This window comes from Poecilia latipinna, unplaced genomic scaffold (assembly GCF_001443285.1).
Source record: "Poecilia latipinna isolate Pla-1442-1.1 unplaced genomic scaffold, P_latipinna-1.0 Scaffold1211, whole genome shotgun sequence".
Taxonomy (NCBI): Eukaryota; Metazoa; Chordata; class Actinopteri; order Cyprinodontiformes; family Poeciliidae; genus Poecilia; species Poecilia latipinna.
Window position 1 is genome coordinate 31,258 of NW_015113827.1, and position 15,667 is coordinate 46,924.

Here is a 15,667-nt window from a genome sequence, read left to right on the forward strand (position 1 = left end):
CGGAAAAATACGGACAAATACGGACAAATACGGAAAAATACGGAAACATGCAGAAAAATACGGAAACATGCAGAAAAATACGGAAACATATGGAAAAATACAGAAAATTACAGAAAAACATGGAAAAATACGGGAAAACATGGCGACCTGCTCAATTAATGACCTGAAGTCTTTGGCGTGTTCACCGGCTCTCCATCACACAGTGCGACGGCCTATTCAAGCCCGTCGCCATGGTGACGCCGTGGCACTGTAATCTTGGAGCAAACCATTATGTTACTCATCCGGATCATGATGTTTAACTTTCTGTGAGTCATCAGAGTAACGTGAAGCTGCAGCTGTTTGAGTTTTTATCGCTTTAACTTCCTGATCTCCAAACAGATCGCATCACAAAGTTTCACAGCTGGTTTAAAATCTTTTTCGTCAGGAATGATGGAAAAACGTCTTCCAGAGCTCCGCCTTGACATTCCTCCACATTTCCAGTTCAATAAGTCAGAGAGCCGCAGTGCAGACCCATTCTTTTCCATATCAACCATTGTTTGATAAGAGCAAGCAGAGATAATGTTGGACAAAGCTTTTGGTTAAAGGGCAAGATGGCCGCCGCAAAAGTGCAGGAAGTTATTATTGTTCATTTTTAATGCTTGAGACAGAAGTAAAAGGAAAACCAGCAGAAAGCTGATTGTGTTTCCCTTCCTGACAGGAACGCCGAGGCTCCGGAGAACCAATCAGAGGAAAGAGATTCACACAAAGTTGAGCAGGAAGTTTTTCAATGGTTTTGTTTGGATCCACTCATTGAACCAGCAGCTGAAACTCTCGGCTCTGACTTTCTAAAGCTACAAACAAAACAAACAGAACTTCTCCAGTGACAGACCGCTGCGTCCGAGGCGCACAGAGCAGCGTTACGGAAGATCCTTCCTGTTAGACTCCATCACTGCTCAGCTTCACTCATTTCAAATAACATGTCTGCTGGTATTTACACAACTTTCAGTTTCATCTACTGTAAATACACGGTTGAGTCTTAATGCACAACTACATGATGAAGTACTAAGAGGAAAAAAAAATAGATTACGAGAAAAAGTCAGAATATTAAAAGAAAGAATATCAGAATAATGAGAATAAAATCGTGCAACAAAAGTCATGATAAACAAGAATAAATTTGTAATTTACAAGAATAAAGTTGGAATAATATGATAAAAAAGTCAAAAAAAAATAAAGTCGGAATATTGTGAGAAAATTCATAAAAATACAAGAATAAAATTGTACAACAAAAAGTCATATTTACAAAAATTAAGCCATTAAAATGTGAGAAAAAGTAAGATGAGAAAAAACTTATAATACAAGAGCAAAGTCATAATATTACCAGAATAAAGTTGCTATATCAGCAGAAAGCAGTAGTAATTTTATGATAAGAAGAAAAACTTAAAATGAGGCACGTTGAGCATCTTATGAAGCTTATCTTGGTTTTATAAATACTTCAGATTTTAACTCCTCATTAAATTATTTTCTGCATCAGGATTTCATGACCAGCTGCTCATGTTGACCATCAAAGTTTTTCTCTCATTAAAAAACTTTTCCTAATAATTTTATGACCACACATTGTGACTTTATTCTTTTGCAAAGTTTATAAAAATGATCCTCAGTTCCTTGGATCTGCAAATATCTGATAACTTCAAAGTATGTTTCAGTTTGAATGTTTGAGAGAATTTTATTCTTTAATTTGTTTATTTGCTTTTCTAAAACTTTTTTATGTTTGTGTTAACCTACATGCTGAAAGGATATTTTTCTTCTATAAGCTGTTTTTCATCAGGTCTCATGTTATCTATTAGAACCATCTACTGGAACCTAGCAAGGGTGTACTTACTTTTTTAATAAGCTTTTAACAGTATAACTTTATTATTTTAATAAATAATGATGATTTTGAATCTGGTTTATGTTTTTTGTTCACTTGATTTTCAAATTAAATGCATTTTTTGAACCTGGAAAAGAGCAAATCAAGTGAATGTCCAAGAATTAAAAGAGGGTGTACTTACTTATTTTGCATGACTGTAGAGTATGAAATCAAGCCAACTGTTTTAGTTTGTTAGGTTCTGTATCTGTTGACGTTTAACTTGTGTTTTGGATGGGAACCAGAAGAGAGCGAACGCGTGCGGACGTGAGTTCAACCAGCCTTGTTAACGAGTTAATACCAAAGCTAAAACCAGGGACATGCAAACTAAGAGCCGCCCAACACAAAGACGCTCTGTTCCTGGTGGAACAAGCCGCTTCACGGCGTTAATGCAGCCCCATTTTTACTGTAATTAAAATGTTAAAAGCGGCTCCATCTCAGAAAGCTGAGTCCTCACTGCAAAATGTTGGGAGTCTGCAGAGGAAGTTCTCCCAGGTCTTCTCAGTGTAATTAAAGCTGGAGTCTAACTAGAAGAATCTGCAGCTACAAACTTGCATTTGCCTCCAAGACCGAAACAGTTGAGCCGACTGGTCAAACCTGAATGCAGGAGGCTCGTCTGCACGCATGCAGTCTGCTGCTCATACAATATATTCTGTTTTCCTTTCCTTGTTGTTGCTCTGCTTATCATTTTCCTTCTCTATATTTATCCTCGGCTCTGTGTTGTGCTGTAAACCCAGAGGATTATCCGAGGAATGAACCCCAAAGGGAAAGTAAGAATGATAACAGAGCAGGAACGTAGTTCGTAAACAAACTTCATTGTTCATTTGGAGAGCACGCCTTAACAGGCTGGGAACTCACTTTAACACGCAGAACAGGTTTATTCCCGCTAAAAATACACAAACATATGTAAAAAAGTCACTTTTTCTGCTCTGATGGCACATTTACAACTTTTTTTTAAATCAAATCTGCAACTTTTACCTAAAATAAGTCACTAGAAGTGAGTGAACACCCTGAAACAAGTTATATATCACCATGAGGAACATAAAACAAACGAAGGCTGCAGCCTGCAGCCAGCAGCCTGCTGCAACCTGTGGGGGAGGATCAGATTCCCACACGACGTCTGCACCAGGCAGCAGCAGCACAAACTGTTCGCACACAACTATTTATGCTTCACAGGTACAAATGCATCAATCTGATGCAAGAGGAAATCACTATAAATGTCCCTAAAGGCCAAACTTCACTATCTTTGTCTTTTCCCAAGAAAAATATCAAAGTCTGAGTTACAAGCAAAGTAGATTGAAGAAACGGGTTATGCAGAATAATTTTACTGTAATCACTGAACTGGAGGTCACATCCTGAGAAATCTGCTTGGTTTTATCTTTTCATTTTTTAAACTTTTTTAGTTTATAAATGCATCAAACGAACAGAGTAAAGGTTTAGGGTTAGACAGTGATGCTTTGATGCAAAAGGGAGGATAAAGTTTTAATCTTTTAATTACGAGTTGGATTTAAAACTAATCTATGAAGGAACTTGGAGCACCTTTTTTATTTTGTTACGTGCAATTAAAAAGTTCAGTCGAGTTTCTTCAAAAGAAAATCTGAATCTTGTCTAATGAAAAACCGTCACCTTTATGTTTATTGAAGAAATTTCCATGATTGCATCTGAAGCCCATTTCACCCTGAAGTCTGCAGCAGCAAATTGTGCAAAACTTGGCAACATCAAAGTCCTCCAACATTCCTGACAGAGAACCCACACCTGTAGTTCCTTCATTTGATCCGAGTTACTTCTTCAGTTTATTGACTGGTTACATTTTCAGTTGGTTTGAGGTTTTTTTTTTTTTTCAAGCTCAAGCTTGCAGCAGGTGACTGTTGTGCCAAGCCACAGTCACAATCTAAACAAACCTCTAGATTTGGAAACGTACCAAGACCGTCTCATCCAGACGGTTGTTTTCATCCAGACCCAAACGAGACGCACTAATGAAGAAAGCAAACCAGAGTTTGTTTAAATGGACTAAACCAGAATATCCTCAGTTTGGGGCAGAGAAACAAACCGTTGAATGTCCTTTAACGAGTAAATCTACCCAATGAAGCATTCTTATCTCTTGTTTAGAAAGTTTTCTTTTCTGGCAGAAAATGTAACTAATGTGGAACCAAACATGCTTCACCATCATGTTAGGACATTAAATCCAGTAAAAGTTTGACCAACAGGCCTTTTCAACTGCAGCAATTAAAGACAATGAATGGAATTTCTGAGTTTCTTTCTCTGTATCAGAGGCTGACTTGGGTGAAAAGATTAAACAAAGAGGGAAAAACAGGCTTTACTTCCTTCTCTCTGAAGCTGGATTAAGCAACAACCTTTGATTAAGTGTTGCTGCACAAAGCATCAGGACGGTTGGTAAAGCAAACAAGAACAGGAGCTTTACCTGTCAGTGCAAACCTCTGAACTTTCCCACCTAAGAGGTTTTTACTTCTAACCGAGCCTCTCGCTCTGCTTAAATTCAATCTGGCATCCTGGTTCTTCTGAGAAATAAACAGCGACAAGAAAAGTTATGAGCTGCTGAGAAATAAATGACTTCTGTCACAGGAAATGAAATTCATGGAGACTGAGGCAGGAAAGCACAATAAGGTAAACAAACCAGTACAGCGCAGCAGTAATTAAGGCCTCATTAGTGGCTTAGCAGAGCGGGAGACATCTCTGTCTAACTGGAGCGGGTACGGACCTCCCTGTTTCCACCTCAGCTGTCCCATACAGGAGCACAACTGTTTGGGATCAATCAGGACGCGCCCCCGCCCTCCTCCGCTGATATCCAAGGGCCTCTGTGGTTTGAGTTTGGCAACAGATAAGTGTTATCAAAGCTCTCAGGGAATTGGAACAGGTGGTGGAACAAAAGATGAGGGCAAAAACTGAGTTACATCAAAGAGAAAGCCAAACTGAGAAAGCAAAACCTGACATTAGGGGCAACAGAAAATGATGGGCGCCAATTAGAGCCAAGAACAGAAAGGAAAGAATTCCTTCAGTCGATCTTCCCCTCAGGCACAACGAGGCTCTTTTACAGCTGCAGTAAAGCTAAACTGAGGAAGCAAAATCTGACGTTGGGGTAGCAGGAAAAGAAAAAGAGTTGCACTCTATTCTTCCAGTCCTCCCTCCCCTCAGGCACAGCGAGGCTCTTTTGCACCTCTGAATTTTTGCAACTTTTTACGTTTTTAACACAAAATCATGTTGGGTTACTAGTGGATTGCCGTAGCGCTCCTACCACCAGGCTTAGCAAATTTCTGGGGGAAACCCTGCAAAAGCTAAACTGGGGAAGCAGAATCTGACATTAGGGGCAGCAGAAAATGATGGGTGCCAATTAGAGTGAAGAACAGAAAGGAAAGGAACACAGGGCTGCTCTCTGGTCCTTCATCCTCCCTCCCCTCGGGCACAGCAAGGCTCTTTTACAACCGCAGTAACTACTTACACCTGACCATCAAACGGCATTGCTGCATGCACACACATGCAGATACTTGGCCTTACTGCGCCCGTATGCAGACACCGCATGCTCGACTCACAGAATGCACATTAAACCAAGGCCGAGCAGTTTGAAAAACATCCAGAGCAGAGACAAACCAACAGACCTGCAGACCGGCTTAAACAGGTTAAGGTTCTTGGCACCTGCTGCATTTGAACAACAGAGCCTCAGTACCTGGGAAACCAGATAACAATGGCGGTAAAGAGCTCTCTGTGGCTCTGCCTGAGTCAACAACAATGCCCCCTCCTTCTTTTACACGACATACGCACACACATTCAGCAGGATAAAAACCCACGCTGACTCCTAGTAAACCGGCCCATATCAGGTTTTATGGCTTTAATGGCGACTACTGTATGACCAGATGAACTTTTTAGGATTTTATTTATTTATTTTTCCAGATCAGTGAGTTTTACTTCCACAGGTGAGAGGAAACAGCTGAAGCTGAACATCCTGTCTAAACCCAGGAGTGTGTGTGACCGCCTGCTGCAGCCTGTAAGCAGATCCAGGCAGAGTCGGTGTCTAAGGCCATCCTCTATTATCTCCTGCAGCTCCGTTCTCAGACACACCCTTCTTTTCTGGAGCACAGGGACAAGCTGTGAGTGTGGGTGGGTGTTGCTGGGACCTTAAACTTATGAATACTGGGATCGTGTTGTTCACCTCTGCAGTTGTTGGTCGGAGGTCCCGTCAGACGGGTTTCAGGCGTAAATGTGCGAGGCTTTGCAGCTGGACGCACACATCCTGACCGCACCCACGACTCCAGGCAAATAGGAATGCAAATGGGACTCAAACAGAGCAGCGTGTGTGCTAACGAGAACCAAGTCGCTTTGAAGTTACTCTTTTATAATTTAGGAATGATTTCCTTAAAAATCGATAACATTCAAACTGAAAACCGAAGTTAAGATCCCACTTAACTTTTGCAACAACCACAAGCGGATCCAAGCGGATCCGACTCGTCATGAATGAGCTGAAGTCTGATTCATGAGATTTCAGCAGAAAACAATGAGATATGGTTGTTTTGAGGGAAAATCTTGAGCCCAGGTCTGATTTAGCCGTTCTCTGGATGCTCAATAACTTAATTTTTATGAACCATTTCAGAGATCTTGTATAGTTTTTTTTAATTTTGAATTAATAGGGGAAAACATGCCTATTTAAAACAACATGCCATGTCCAGAACCTTAACCACTGAAAACAGATTGGAGCTGACAATCACATACTTTACTACAGTACGATTAAAACCAGGTACAAATGTTTGACCCAAAGTTGTACCAGAAGCTGGAACATAAACCACAAACAGCAGAACTCTGCAAATACTTGAGACTCCTTCTAAAAATGTTTTCAGCTGCCAGTTTTATCAGTTTAAAGACCAAATATACCTTAATGTGCGGCCAATCAGGATCAAGGAAACTCACTGGTGTTTCTGGATTGGCTGCTGTTCCGAGCCAATAGCATGTCAAGCAGCAACCTGCCAAAGTATTTCAGCTTCCCAAGCTGCATTTTCTTTTCAAATATGTTCAACAGAGATGCAAATGGAGAAGAAAAACAGTGAATCAGCAAAATCTTTTTAGAATAATTTTTAAAAATCAGCAAGCAAGAATATTTTTCACAAAAATGGAGTTATGCTCCACAGAAAAATATGCAAATATGTTAATTTTTGCAAATAATTTGGAGCTCCATTTTTGGATTACATATTTTTAATACACCCCATTAAACATGAAAAATATTCACAAATATTTTGAAGTTCGATTCCATAGAAAAATTAACCAAAAAGTGAATTTTTTGTAAATAATTTGGAGGAATTCTTCACAAAAAGAATCTGCAAACAGGGGGAAAAATTAGCAAATACTTTGGAGTTACACTCCAAATAAAACGTGAATAATTTGATGTTGTACTACACAGAAAAATCTGCAAAAAGAGAAACTTTTTGCAAATAATTTAAGTTACATTCCACAGAAAGATTGAGAATATAAATGAAACTGGTAACAATGTCACAATTTTAAACCCTATAATTTTATAAAATTAATTTCTGCAGATGTTTGCTGCCGCAGAATGAATGTAGCTGATTAAAAACTGGATTATGTGTAGAAACCATTTGAAAGCCTGTACTGTTGTGTCCTGAACTCAAATTAAGTCATAAACTGACTTTCCTTACAAACATTTGATCAAATTGTTTTGAAAATAAGTAATACATTGATGAGTCTCACAACTTTATCTAATATGAGCAAAGATGATCAACCAAAATATGAGGGATTTTAGCAGGCCGAGAAATAAAATATAATAATAATAATAAAACACATGATGGTAGTAGATTATTTAAATATTTGGTTCTGCATTTAAAGCTGCAGTTTGTAACTTTTATTGTTAAAAAAGTTACTTTTACATATTTGTTAAAATTGTTTCAATGTCAGAACAGTTTTTGAGACAATTTGTGAAAAGTTCCACTTCCTCTTTGAGCAACTTTTCCTATCTGAAGAAAAAAAAACAATCAGAGCCAGGAGGCGGGACTTATGGCAGGGTATGTAGTGGGGGGGATTGACAGCACTAAGTCCCGCCTCCTGGCTCTGATTGGTTGTTTCTAGTTAACACTGAGAGAAGACAGAAGAGCTCCATTTTTTCACTAATTAACTGACACAACATGATGTCAGTTTCACCAAACATGTAAAAAATAAGCATTGTTCATAAAAGTTGCAGAGTGCAGCTTTAAAGCAGCTGTTTGACGGAAAAACTCCCAGCAGCTTCATCATGATTCATCCTGACAGCTCAGACTAAAACAACAACCTGACTGCCATCGGAGTAATCACCAGGTCTGCTGTTTTAAATAGATCTCAGAAACCGCACTCCTCCATAATAACCTGCTGCAGTTTCACAGGTTCTGCCTCTCAAATGGCGCAAACTGAATGTTTCGGTGCAGCTTTTTTTAAACCGACTAACCTGGAAGATGAGCACTTTGAAGTTGTTCCTCTTCAGCAGGTGGTTGTGGTTGGCCTCCAGCTTCCTCACCTGCACCGCCTGCCTGTCCAGACGCTCCTTCACCTCCTTCACGTTGCCGTTGACTTTGCGGGAGCGCTCCAGCAGCTTGTTGACGCTGTTTGCGGTGGACAGGTGGGTCTTGGAGAGCCGCACCACGTCGCCCTGCACCACCCGCACGGCGCCCTCCAGGTCGGACTGTCGCTGCTCCATCCTCTGCTGGTTCTCCTGCACCGCCTCCATCATGTTCACCAGCTTGTCCAGCAGCGCCACCACCGTGATGGCGCTCACCTGGCCGGGCGGGGAGGCCGCGGTGGGGCTCAGGGGGCCCCGCAGGCTGAGCCGCTTCAGGGTCCCGGTGGGGGTCGGGGAGCAGGGGGCGGAGGACGGGCTGATCTGCAGCTCCGTGTTGTCGGGCTGCAGCTGTGGGAGGGTGTGGGTGCTGCCAGACACACTGACCGACACGCTGCCGGGCTCTGCGTGGGACCCTTCGTCTTCCATGGCTCCTGAACTCAAACAGCTCCTCTGCAGAGGGGGTGGGGGGGGTTGCTGTCACTCTGCCGGGCTCCGCAGCGACTGCAGGCGGGCTGAGGAGCTCCTTGGAGTGGGTTCGGCCTCCACGCCCCTTTCTGACACGCACAAACACGCCGTGAACTTTTCAAACACCTCCCCTGCCGGCCAAAAGGAGGGGCCGCGTTGCTATGGGAGACGAGCAGGCCGAGCCCTGCTGCTGGAGAGAGGACTGATGGGAGTTCCGCTCCGTTCGGGATCCTGGCTCCATGGATCGGCTCACCCAAAAGAACCGGTTCTTTTGACTCACAAACGGCTCTTCAGTTACTATTCTAATATAGATATAGGAGTTGTACAACGGTGTGTTAGAGTCAATGTAGATAAAAAAGGAGTAAATTTCCGCCAAAAAATTAAGAAATTTTGAGATTAATCTCAGAAAGATTCTAGTTTTTTTATTAAAGAGTAACAGCCTACGTCACTGTGACCGAAGAACACACATACACACACATAAATAGTTTTATAAACTTTCATTTGATTAAAGTTCAACATCTATGTTGAGGTGTTTTTTGACTATAACGATTCTTCGAGTAGTTTGATGTTTTTATCATAAAGCTTTAGCATTAGCTCCTGCTAATTACCATGTTGGTGAAGCATTGCAGCATTAGCAGAACCAATGTTTATGGTCAGAGCTTTAGGGTTAGCGCAGCTAGCTTTCTGTCAGTGAGCTGGCTCATGCAGCCGGCTCAGTCTGCATCGACTCACGGCTGCAGTGAGTGGATGTCAGCTCTTCCTTGTGTTTCGGCCTGCTGTGTGTCCATTCCACATTGAGCATGCCTGGCTGCATCTGTTAAATAAAAGTGAGGGCTACCTTTGTTTACAGCGCTGGCTGCGGCACGTTTGCATCGAGCCAAACTGTCCCAGACTGTCCAGAACAAAAACAGTGCAGAAGTTTCTGCTGAACAACTCATTCAGGCTTTTTCTCCAAAGACTCAACGTGACGCTGAAGCCACCTGGTACCTGCCTGCTCCTCCTCCTGCAGGCTCAGTTCCTGGAGTAGATCTGAGTGTTTGTGGCCGTATTTTGCTCTTGTTGTTCAGTTCTGTATCATGGCATGGAAATGTGGAAATCCCTGTTCCAACAATGAGCTCATCAGCATGCTGGCATCCTGCCCTGCTCTCTTTCTCAATCTTCGTCTCTGTCACTGTAAATCTTTTATTCATAGTAACGCGATCACATGCTGTAGGGGCAAATAAAGCAGGAATGTGTCGCAATCGGAGTGGAAGTCACAGCATGTTGGGAGGCGTGTTTTTATCTGACGGATTGATTTTCTCACAGAAACAAAACTATACGTCCAACCTGCGACTCCGTTATCAGTGGATACTGGCAATGAAATCTGCGTTGGGTTGGCCAAAGATAAAGAAGCATTGTTTCTTCTAATATCAATACATTCACACCCATAAACTGGGATTAGGCTTCCTGTACGTGCTGGTTAAAACACAGAGGAGCCACACCTTGGGACAATAGCAGAAAACCACTGCAAAACGACTGTCCTTCTATTCAAACCTGAAGCAAGAACCAACATTTTGATTGAAGGAACTTTTTTAGTTCAAGGTTCATCTGCAAAAAATGGTGTTTGCATGCTTGGGTTGGTTTATTGTTTGGACTTGGTTGTTTAAGATCATCCACATTTAATTGTCCTGCTGTTTTTCTCCCAATCGACAGGCGGTGATTTCAGGTGAACCCTTGTCTTACCTTTGACCTCCAGCAGCTCATCAATGTTTCTAATCGACTCGTTAGCTTCCTGAATGATAAAGCATTTGCCCACACCTGCTAGAAACCAGACAGGGCAGCGGCATATCCAGTAGCTCATGTCATGAGCTGCAACCAACGGTTCTTATGTTCTAAACAGTAACAGTAAGTAGTACTGCATTAAAATGAAAATGATCAAAACAAAGAAATACAAAATAATGGAAAAGGCCTTTTAAAGAAAAGGCATGTTTGACTGAGATTTTTCTTCAGCTTAGCTTTTTTTACCAAAACGTAAAAACCAACGAAGCTTGTTCCACAGTATTCGCTCCAGCTTTAGATTTGCTCCTTGGAGCTACAAATAAACCTCGTTCTGAGGACCTGAGGGCTGAATTTTAACACTTCAGTAACTTTAAAAACGAGAGTGATGTTTCCAGAGTCTTTCTGCAGGGAGTTGGACCAACTGAAATGTGTAAACGCGGATGTCAAATTCCTGATTTGACACCAACTTTCTTAATCAGGAAATATGTTCTAACTGATCGAAGGAGAAGTTGTTTGACGTGACCTTAAAACGGGCAAAAACAACACAAAAAAACTGCTTTACTTTCTCTTTAAGTTTGCAACAGCTGGATGTTACTACTGTTGGAAACAACAAAGAAGACGACAGGAAGTGATAGGAGGTTCACGGCACTGCATGTTTTATAATAACTAATCGAGTGAACAAACTCATTGATGTTTGATTTAATTTCTTATTTAAAGGAAAAAAATACAATAGTGAATTTGTGTTTTTTTGACATTTGTTATGGAAACGCAGTTTCTAAAACTTCTATTGAAAAGTTAATATCTAAACCACTTTGAATACTTCTGGATGTCCAGACCAATCTATGAAGTCGGTTAATTAAGATGATGATGTCAGTTTTTAGAGCGAATGCTGTAAAAAACGACCCTGGTGTCGTAAAGGGAACATTTAATGACGTCCTGCTGACACCAGGTTCTGACAGGAGAGTTTGCAGTTTGCCATGTTTTTTTTTTGACACACTTTTCGCAGCCAGAAGAGTCAGCGGCAGATCCCTCCGTGTCAACATGTGAGGCTAACACCTCCTCTGCAAAGGGCTCTCACTCGATCAGCATCAAACTGTGAAAGTCACGCTGAAGTGGGAGATATTCACTCAACTAAAACAGTAACTTCCCTCCCAGGCCGAGTCCAAACCCAGATTCTGTCACCACTTTCCCCGGGAGACGGACACATTTGTTGACACAAACGTTCGACCTCTTGTTCCTCCACTCTGACTTTTCCCACTTTCACTCACGGGACTCTATGCAGTGAAGGGAACGGCCATCCCATCCGGACTTTTGGCCCATTTTCTTTCCATCCATCCTTCCTCTTTTCAGTCTTTTCCTAAACGGCTGGAGGTTTTCCAGTTTTCCTGCTGGTATCCTCTGTTTCCCAGTGGAATGCAAAGGAATGTTATCTTGACTTAAACATCGTTTACATCCTATAAACGTGATAAACATCATGTCATGATCAGCAGCAGAAGATGGACTCATTAAGCCACCTAGAGGCTGAGAAAAGCAAACGTGACTTAATTCACTTCCTCAAAAGTTCTTCCTTGAATTAACTCATCATGCTTATGTCTTATAGCATGAATTCCTGTTATGTATGTTTTCTTATGTTGGTAACATAGTATTGGAATCATAAAGACTCTCCAGAGTAGTTTTGCTGAAACTTTGCAGCAGAGACACGCTGCAACACGCCGGGCGGCCTGAACCTCCAGGAACCTACCAGGGCGGGGCGTTTATGTAAGCTGTTGGCCTCAGTTCAACATCGAAGAAACTTCATTGGTTTTGTATCCTTTGACAAAATGTCACCAAATCAGATTCACTGGATTCATTCATTAAAAAGGCAGAAAAAAGGTATTAATTTAAACTCTTACACTGAATGTTCATGGATGAGGCTGTGGATCTTCTCTAAGGGAGTTTTCCCACCTGGTAGTTTGGTCGACTTGGTTCCATTTGGGGACAAAATGCAACATTTGTTACATTTTAGCAGGTGTGGTTTTACTTTCTCACTGCACTGAGTCTTACTTTAGTAAACGGAGCGCTGCTGTTTGACGTCAATGTTCTTCTGCGCATGTGAGTTGCAAACCGTTCTGAGTGCAGTCACATTTAATCAGTAGTATTAACTAATAAAAAAAATGGATTTCAGCAAAAAAAAAAAGAAAATAGTTTTATTGAGCATCCTTGGCTTGTTTTCACACCTGATAGTCCAGTAGACTCGGTTCAATTGGGACCAAAGTTTCACCATCTGCTCCATCTCCTCTGCTGTGGTTCTTCTTTCTCTCTGCTGAGTCAAACCAACCTGTTCCCCTCCTGGCCTGAGGGGGCGCTGCACCAAGAACCACTGAGGAAAACAACATGAAAACCTCTGAAGACACTGAGCGCAATAAAACATAAACAAAAATGGAGTGGCATCAGATTTAAACCGCTGGAAGATTGACAACAAGTCACTTCTCCTGCTAGTGCTAGACCAGCACATTTGTGTTTGGTTGTGCTTACCCAGAATGCCCTGCGCTGTAATCCACTTCCTACTTTTGGAGCAGACTCTGTTCACATATGGACTTCAACCAAACTGAGATTGAGGTTTTTATGTGGATCAGTTTGCATCAGAGTTCGATTATCACATTCCCAAACGAACCGGACTTTATAGGCAAACAAACTACAGTTGGATTAAACCGGATTAAACATGGCTGGTGGGACTGAAGCCCATGACCAAAAGTAAACCAAATCAGGAGAAACATCCACATCCTGCCTGCTGCCTTTACTTCCTTCTTAATCTAAGCTGGTTTTGTGCAGCCGACACATTTCCTGATCAGTGTTTAAATGGCACCCCGATGTTCGAGATTACCTGCAACAATTGTGGGCAGATGGGCCAACCTGTGATGATACGATGGATGCCCGGCAGCGTTTGATTTGTATAAGCAGCTCAGGCTGGATGTCTGGTCGCGCAGTGGGAAGAACGTAAGCAATGGTACCCTTTAGTCGCTAAATCAAAGGCTCCTGCAGAGAAGAAAATGGCATGCTGGGACCAAAACAGATGGTGATGGATCTTTAAATGACCCTCTTCCACAGAGCGCCGTGTTGGACACACGCTCACTTAAACGTGGCCTTGCACACTACAAGAACAGTGTGTTTATTTGTGGAGTGTAATTTTGCAGCGCTGCAAGTACTGCTGCTAATGGACCAATTTCAGAAGCAGAGAGCGTGACACACACACACACACACACACACACACACACACACACACACACACACACACACACACACACACACACACACACACGCACACACACACGCACTGAGCCGGTGAGGAAAAGCTTTCTGCAGGTTGGCGTCTCTCTCCATTTGTTTCAGGAGAACCATCAGTTCTCAGGCCTGTTCAGTTCGTGACGGCAGCTCTGGAGCGACGGAGCGGCTTGTTGGTTGTGAATCAGTGAGGACTCTCCTGGGCCGGAGCCACTCCAGCCACAGCCGCCCGTCTCCAGAGATATTTTTTTGATCACTTGCGTTCCACCTCATTGCTAATTTCCACACAGGTGCTCAGTCATGCAGAGGAAGTTCAGCTATCAGGTGGGATGTAAATGATCTACATTTGGATATCCTGGTGAGATACGGGGCAAGTCCACACAGGTTACGGTACCAACAACCTCCCTTGGAATCAGACACAGTTTTGTCAAAAACTGAAAACTAAATGCATCAGGTTTGCTAACAGGGTTGCCAGATCTGACTGACAGCTTCCAGCCCAAAAACAGAACAAAACAGCCCAAACATCAACCTCTAATCAAACTCATGTTGATTGTGTCGTGCATTCAGTTTCATTTTTGGTCGTCCTTTATTGTATTCTGACCAGAACCAGATCCGACTGGAACGGCAGAGATCCTGACTCAACGAGACTTGAATGTGTTTGGTGATATCTCCTTATAAATCAAAATATTTCTGCTTTACAACACTACTACACAATGACACTTGATTAACCAATGATTCACCACTAATGATGTCGTGTTCAACAGCCCAAATTTTAACAACCTGTCCAAAGTCCAGTCAAACATGTTCAAAAGCAGACCAACTGGGTGGAAACCTGCCCAATCTGGCAACACTGTCTGCTAAAGCAGCGGCTAACTACACCTGCAGCTAGAGCCAGCATAGCGTAACCTTTGACCTATAGACGTGACTGTTTAGGAGGTGTGAGAAAACTGACAGCAGGACTAAAAGTAAATTTCTGAAGCACAAGGATTAGAAAAACATTTATATTGTTTGTTGTTTGAGGCGGTTTTAAGAGGGACCCGTCCAGGACTAAGTGGGGAGCAGCAGCTGAGTTGATCTGTCTCTCTGTACTGCTCATTAAGCAGAGCTGACCTCCAGAAACTTCTGTTTTTACTTGCTTTTCAGCAACTGAAACTATGATCTCACTGCAGACCTATGCACTTTCACTGCCTTAGGTCACTCAGCGAGGCTTGACTGCTTCTCCTCCACCAATCCAACAAAAAACACTCATTTGCATGTTAAGAGCAAGGTGGTGCCTTTTGCTGTGCAACGTCTTGTAACAATCACACCGTGGTGGTTCTGCATTTAGATGATCACGTTGTTTCCTTCTGCCGTTTGGGGCTGGAAATATGACTGCTGGAGCTCAATTTAACTTAGGGACCACAAGTTTATTATCTTTATTCTACTTGCAGTGCATTCACACCAGGCCGTTTTAGTCCAAATCCAGTTCGTTTGTCCAGAAAGTTCGGTTCGTTTGGGGAGGTGTGAATGCTAATTGAACCACAAACAGCAAACTGTCCTCTTCCGCGGACGCTGTGCTCGGTGTCTTCAGAGGTTTTGTGTGGTTTCCTTCAGTGGTTCTTGGTGCAGCGCCCCCACAGGCCAGGAGGGGAACAGGTTTTGGTTGGTTTGAGAACTGCAGCAGCTGAAAATATATAAATGTTGCAACTTTGGTCCAAAATTGAACCGAATCTACCGGACTGCCAGGTGTGAAAACAGTTTTAGTGTCTGCTATG

At 42.4% G+C, this 15,667-nt stretch overlaps 1 protein-coding gene across 2 annotated transcripts in view; it reads right to left on the reverse strand.

The window, feature by feature from the left end:
• The window catches only part of cavin2a (caveolae associated protein 2a), a 21,572-nt gene extending 12,616 nt beyond the window's left edge, over positions 1–8,956 (reverse strand). Inside the window, exon 1 of one of the 2 annotated variants that reach the window (XM_015053882.1) lies at positions 8,319–8,956. In XM_015053882.1, coding sequence (XP_014909368.1) covers positions 8,319–8,855 — 537 coding nt within the window. In that variant the 5' untranslated portion in view covers positions 8,856–8,956. The remainder of the gene's footprint in view (positions 1–8,318) is intronic. The other variant, XM_015053881.1, reaches the window with a different exon arrangement.
• Between the last annotated feature and the right edge of the window lie 6,711 nt (positions 8,957–15,667).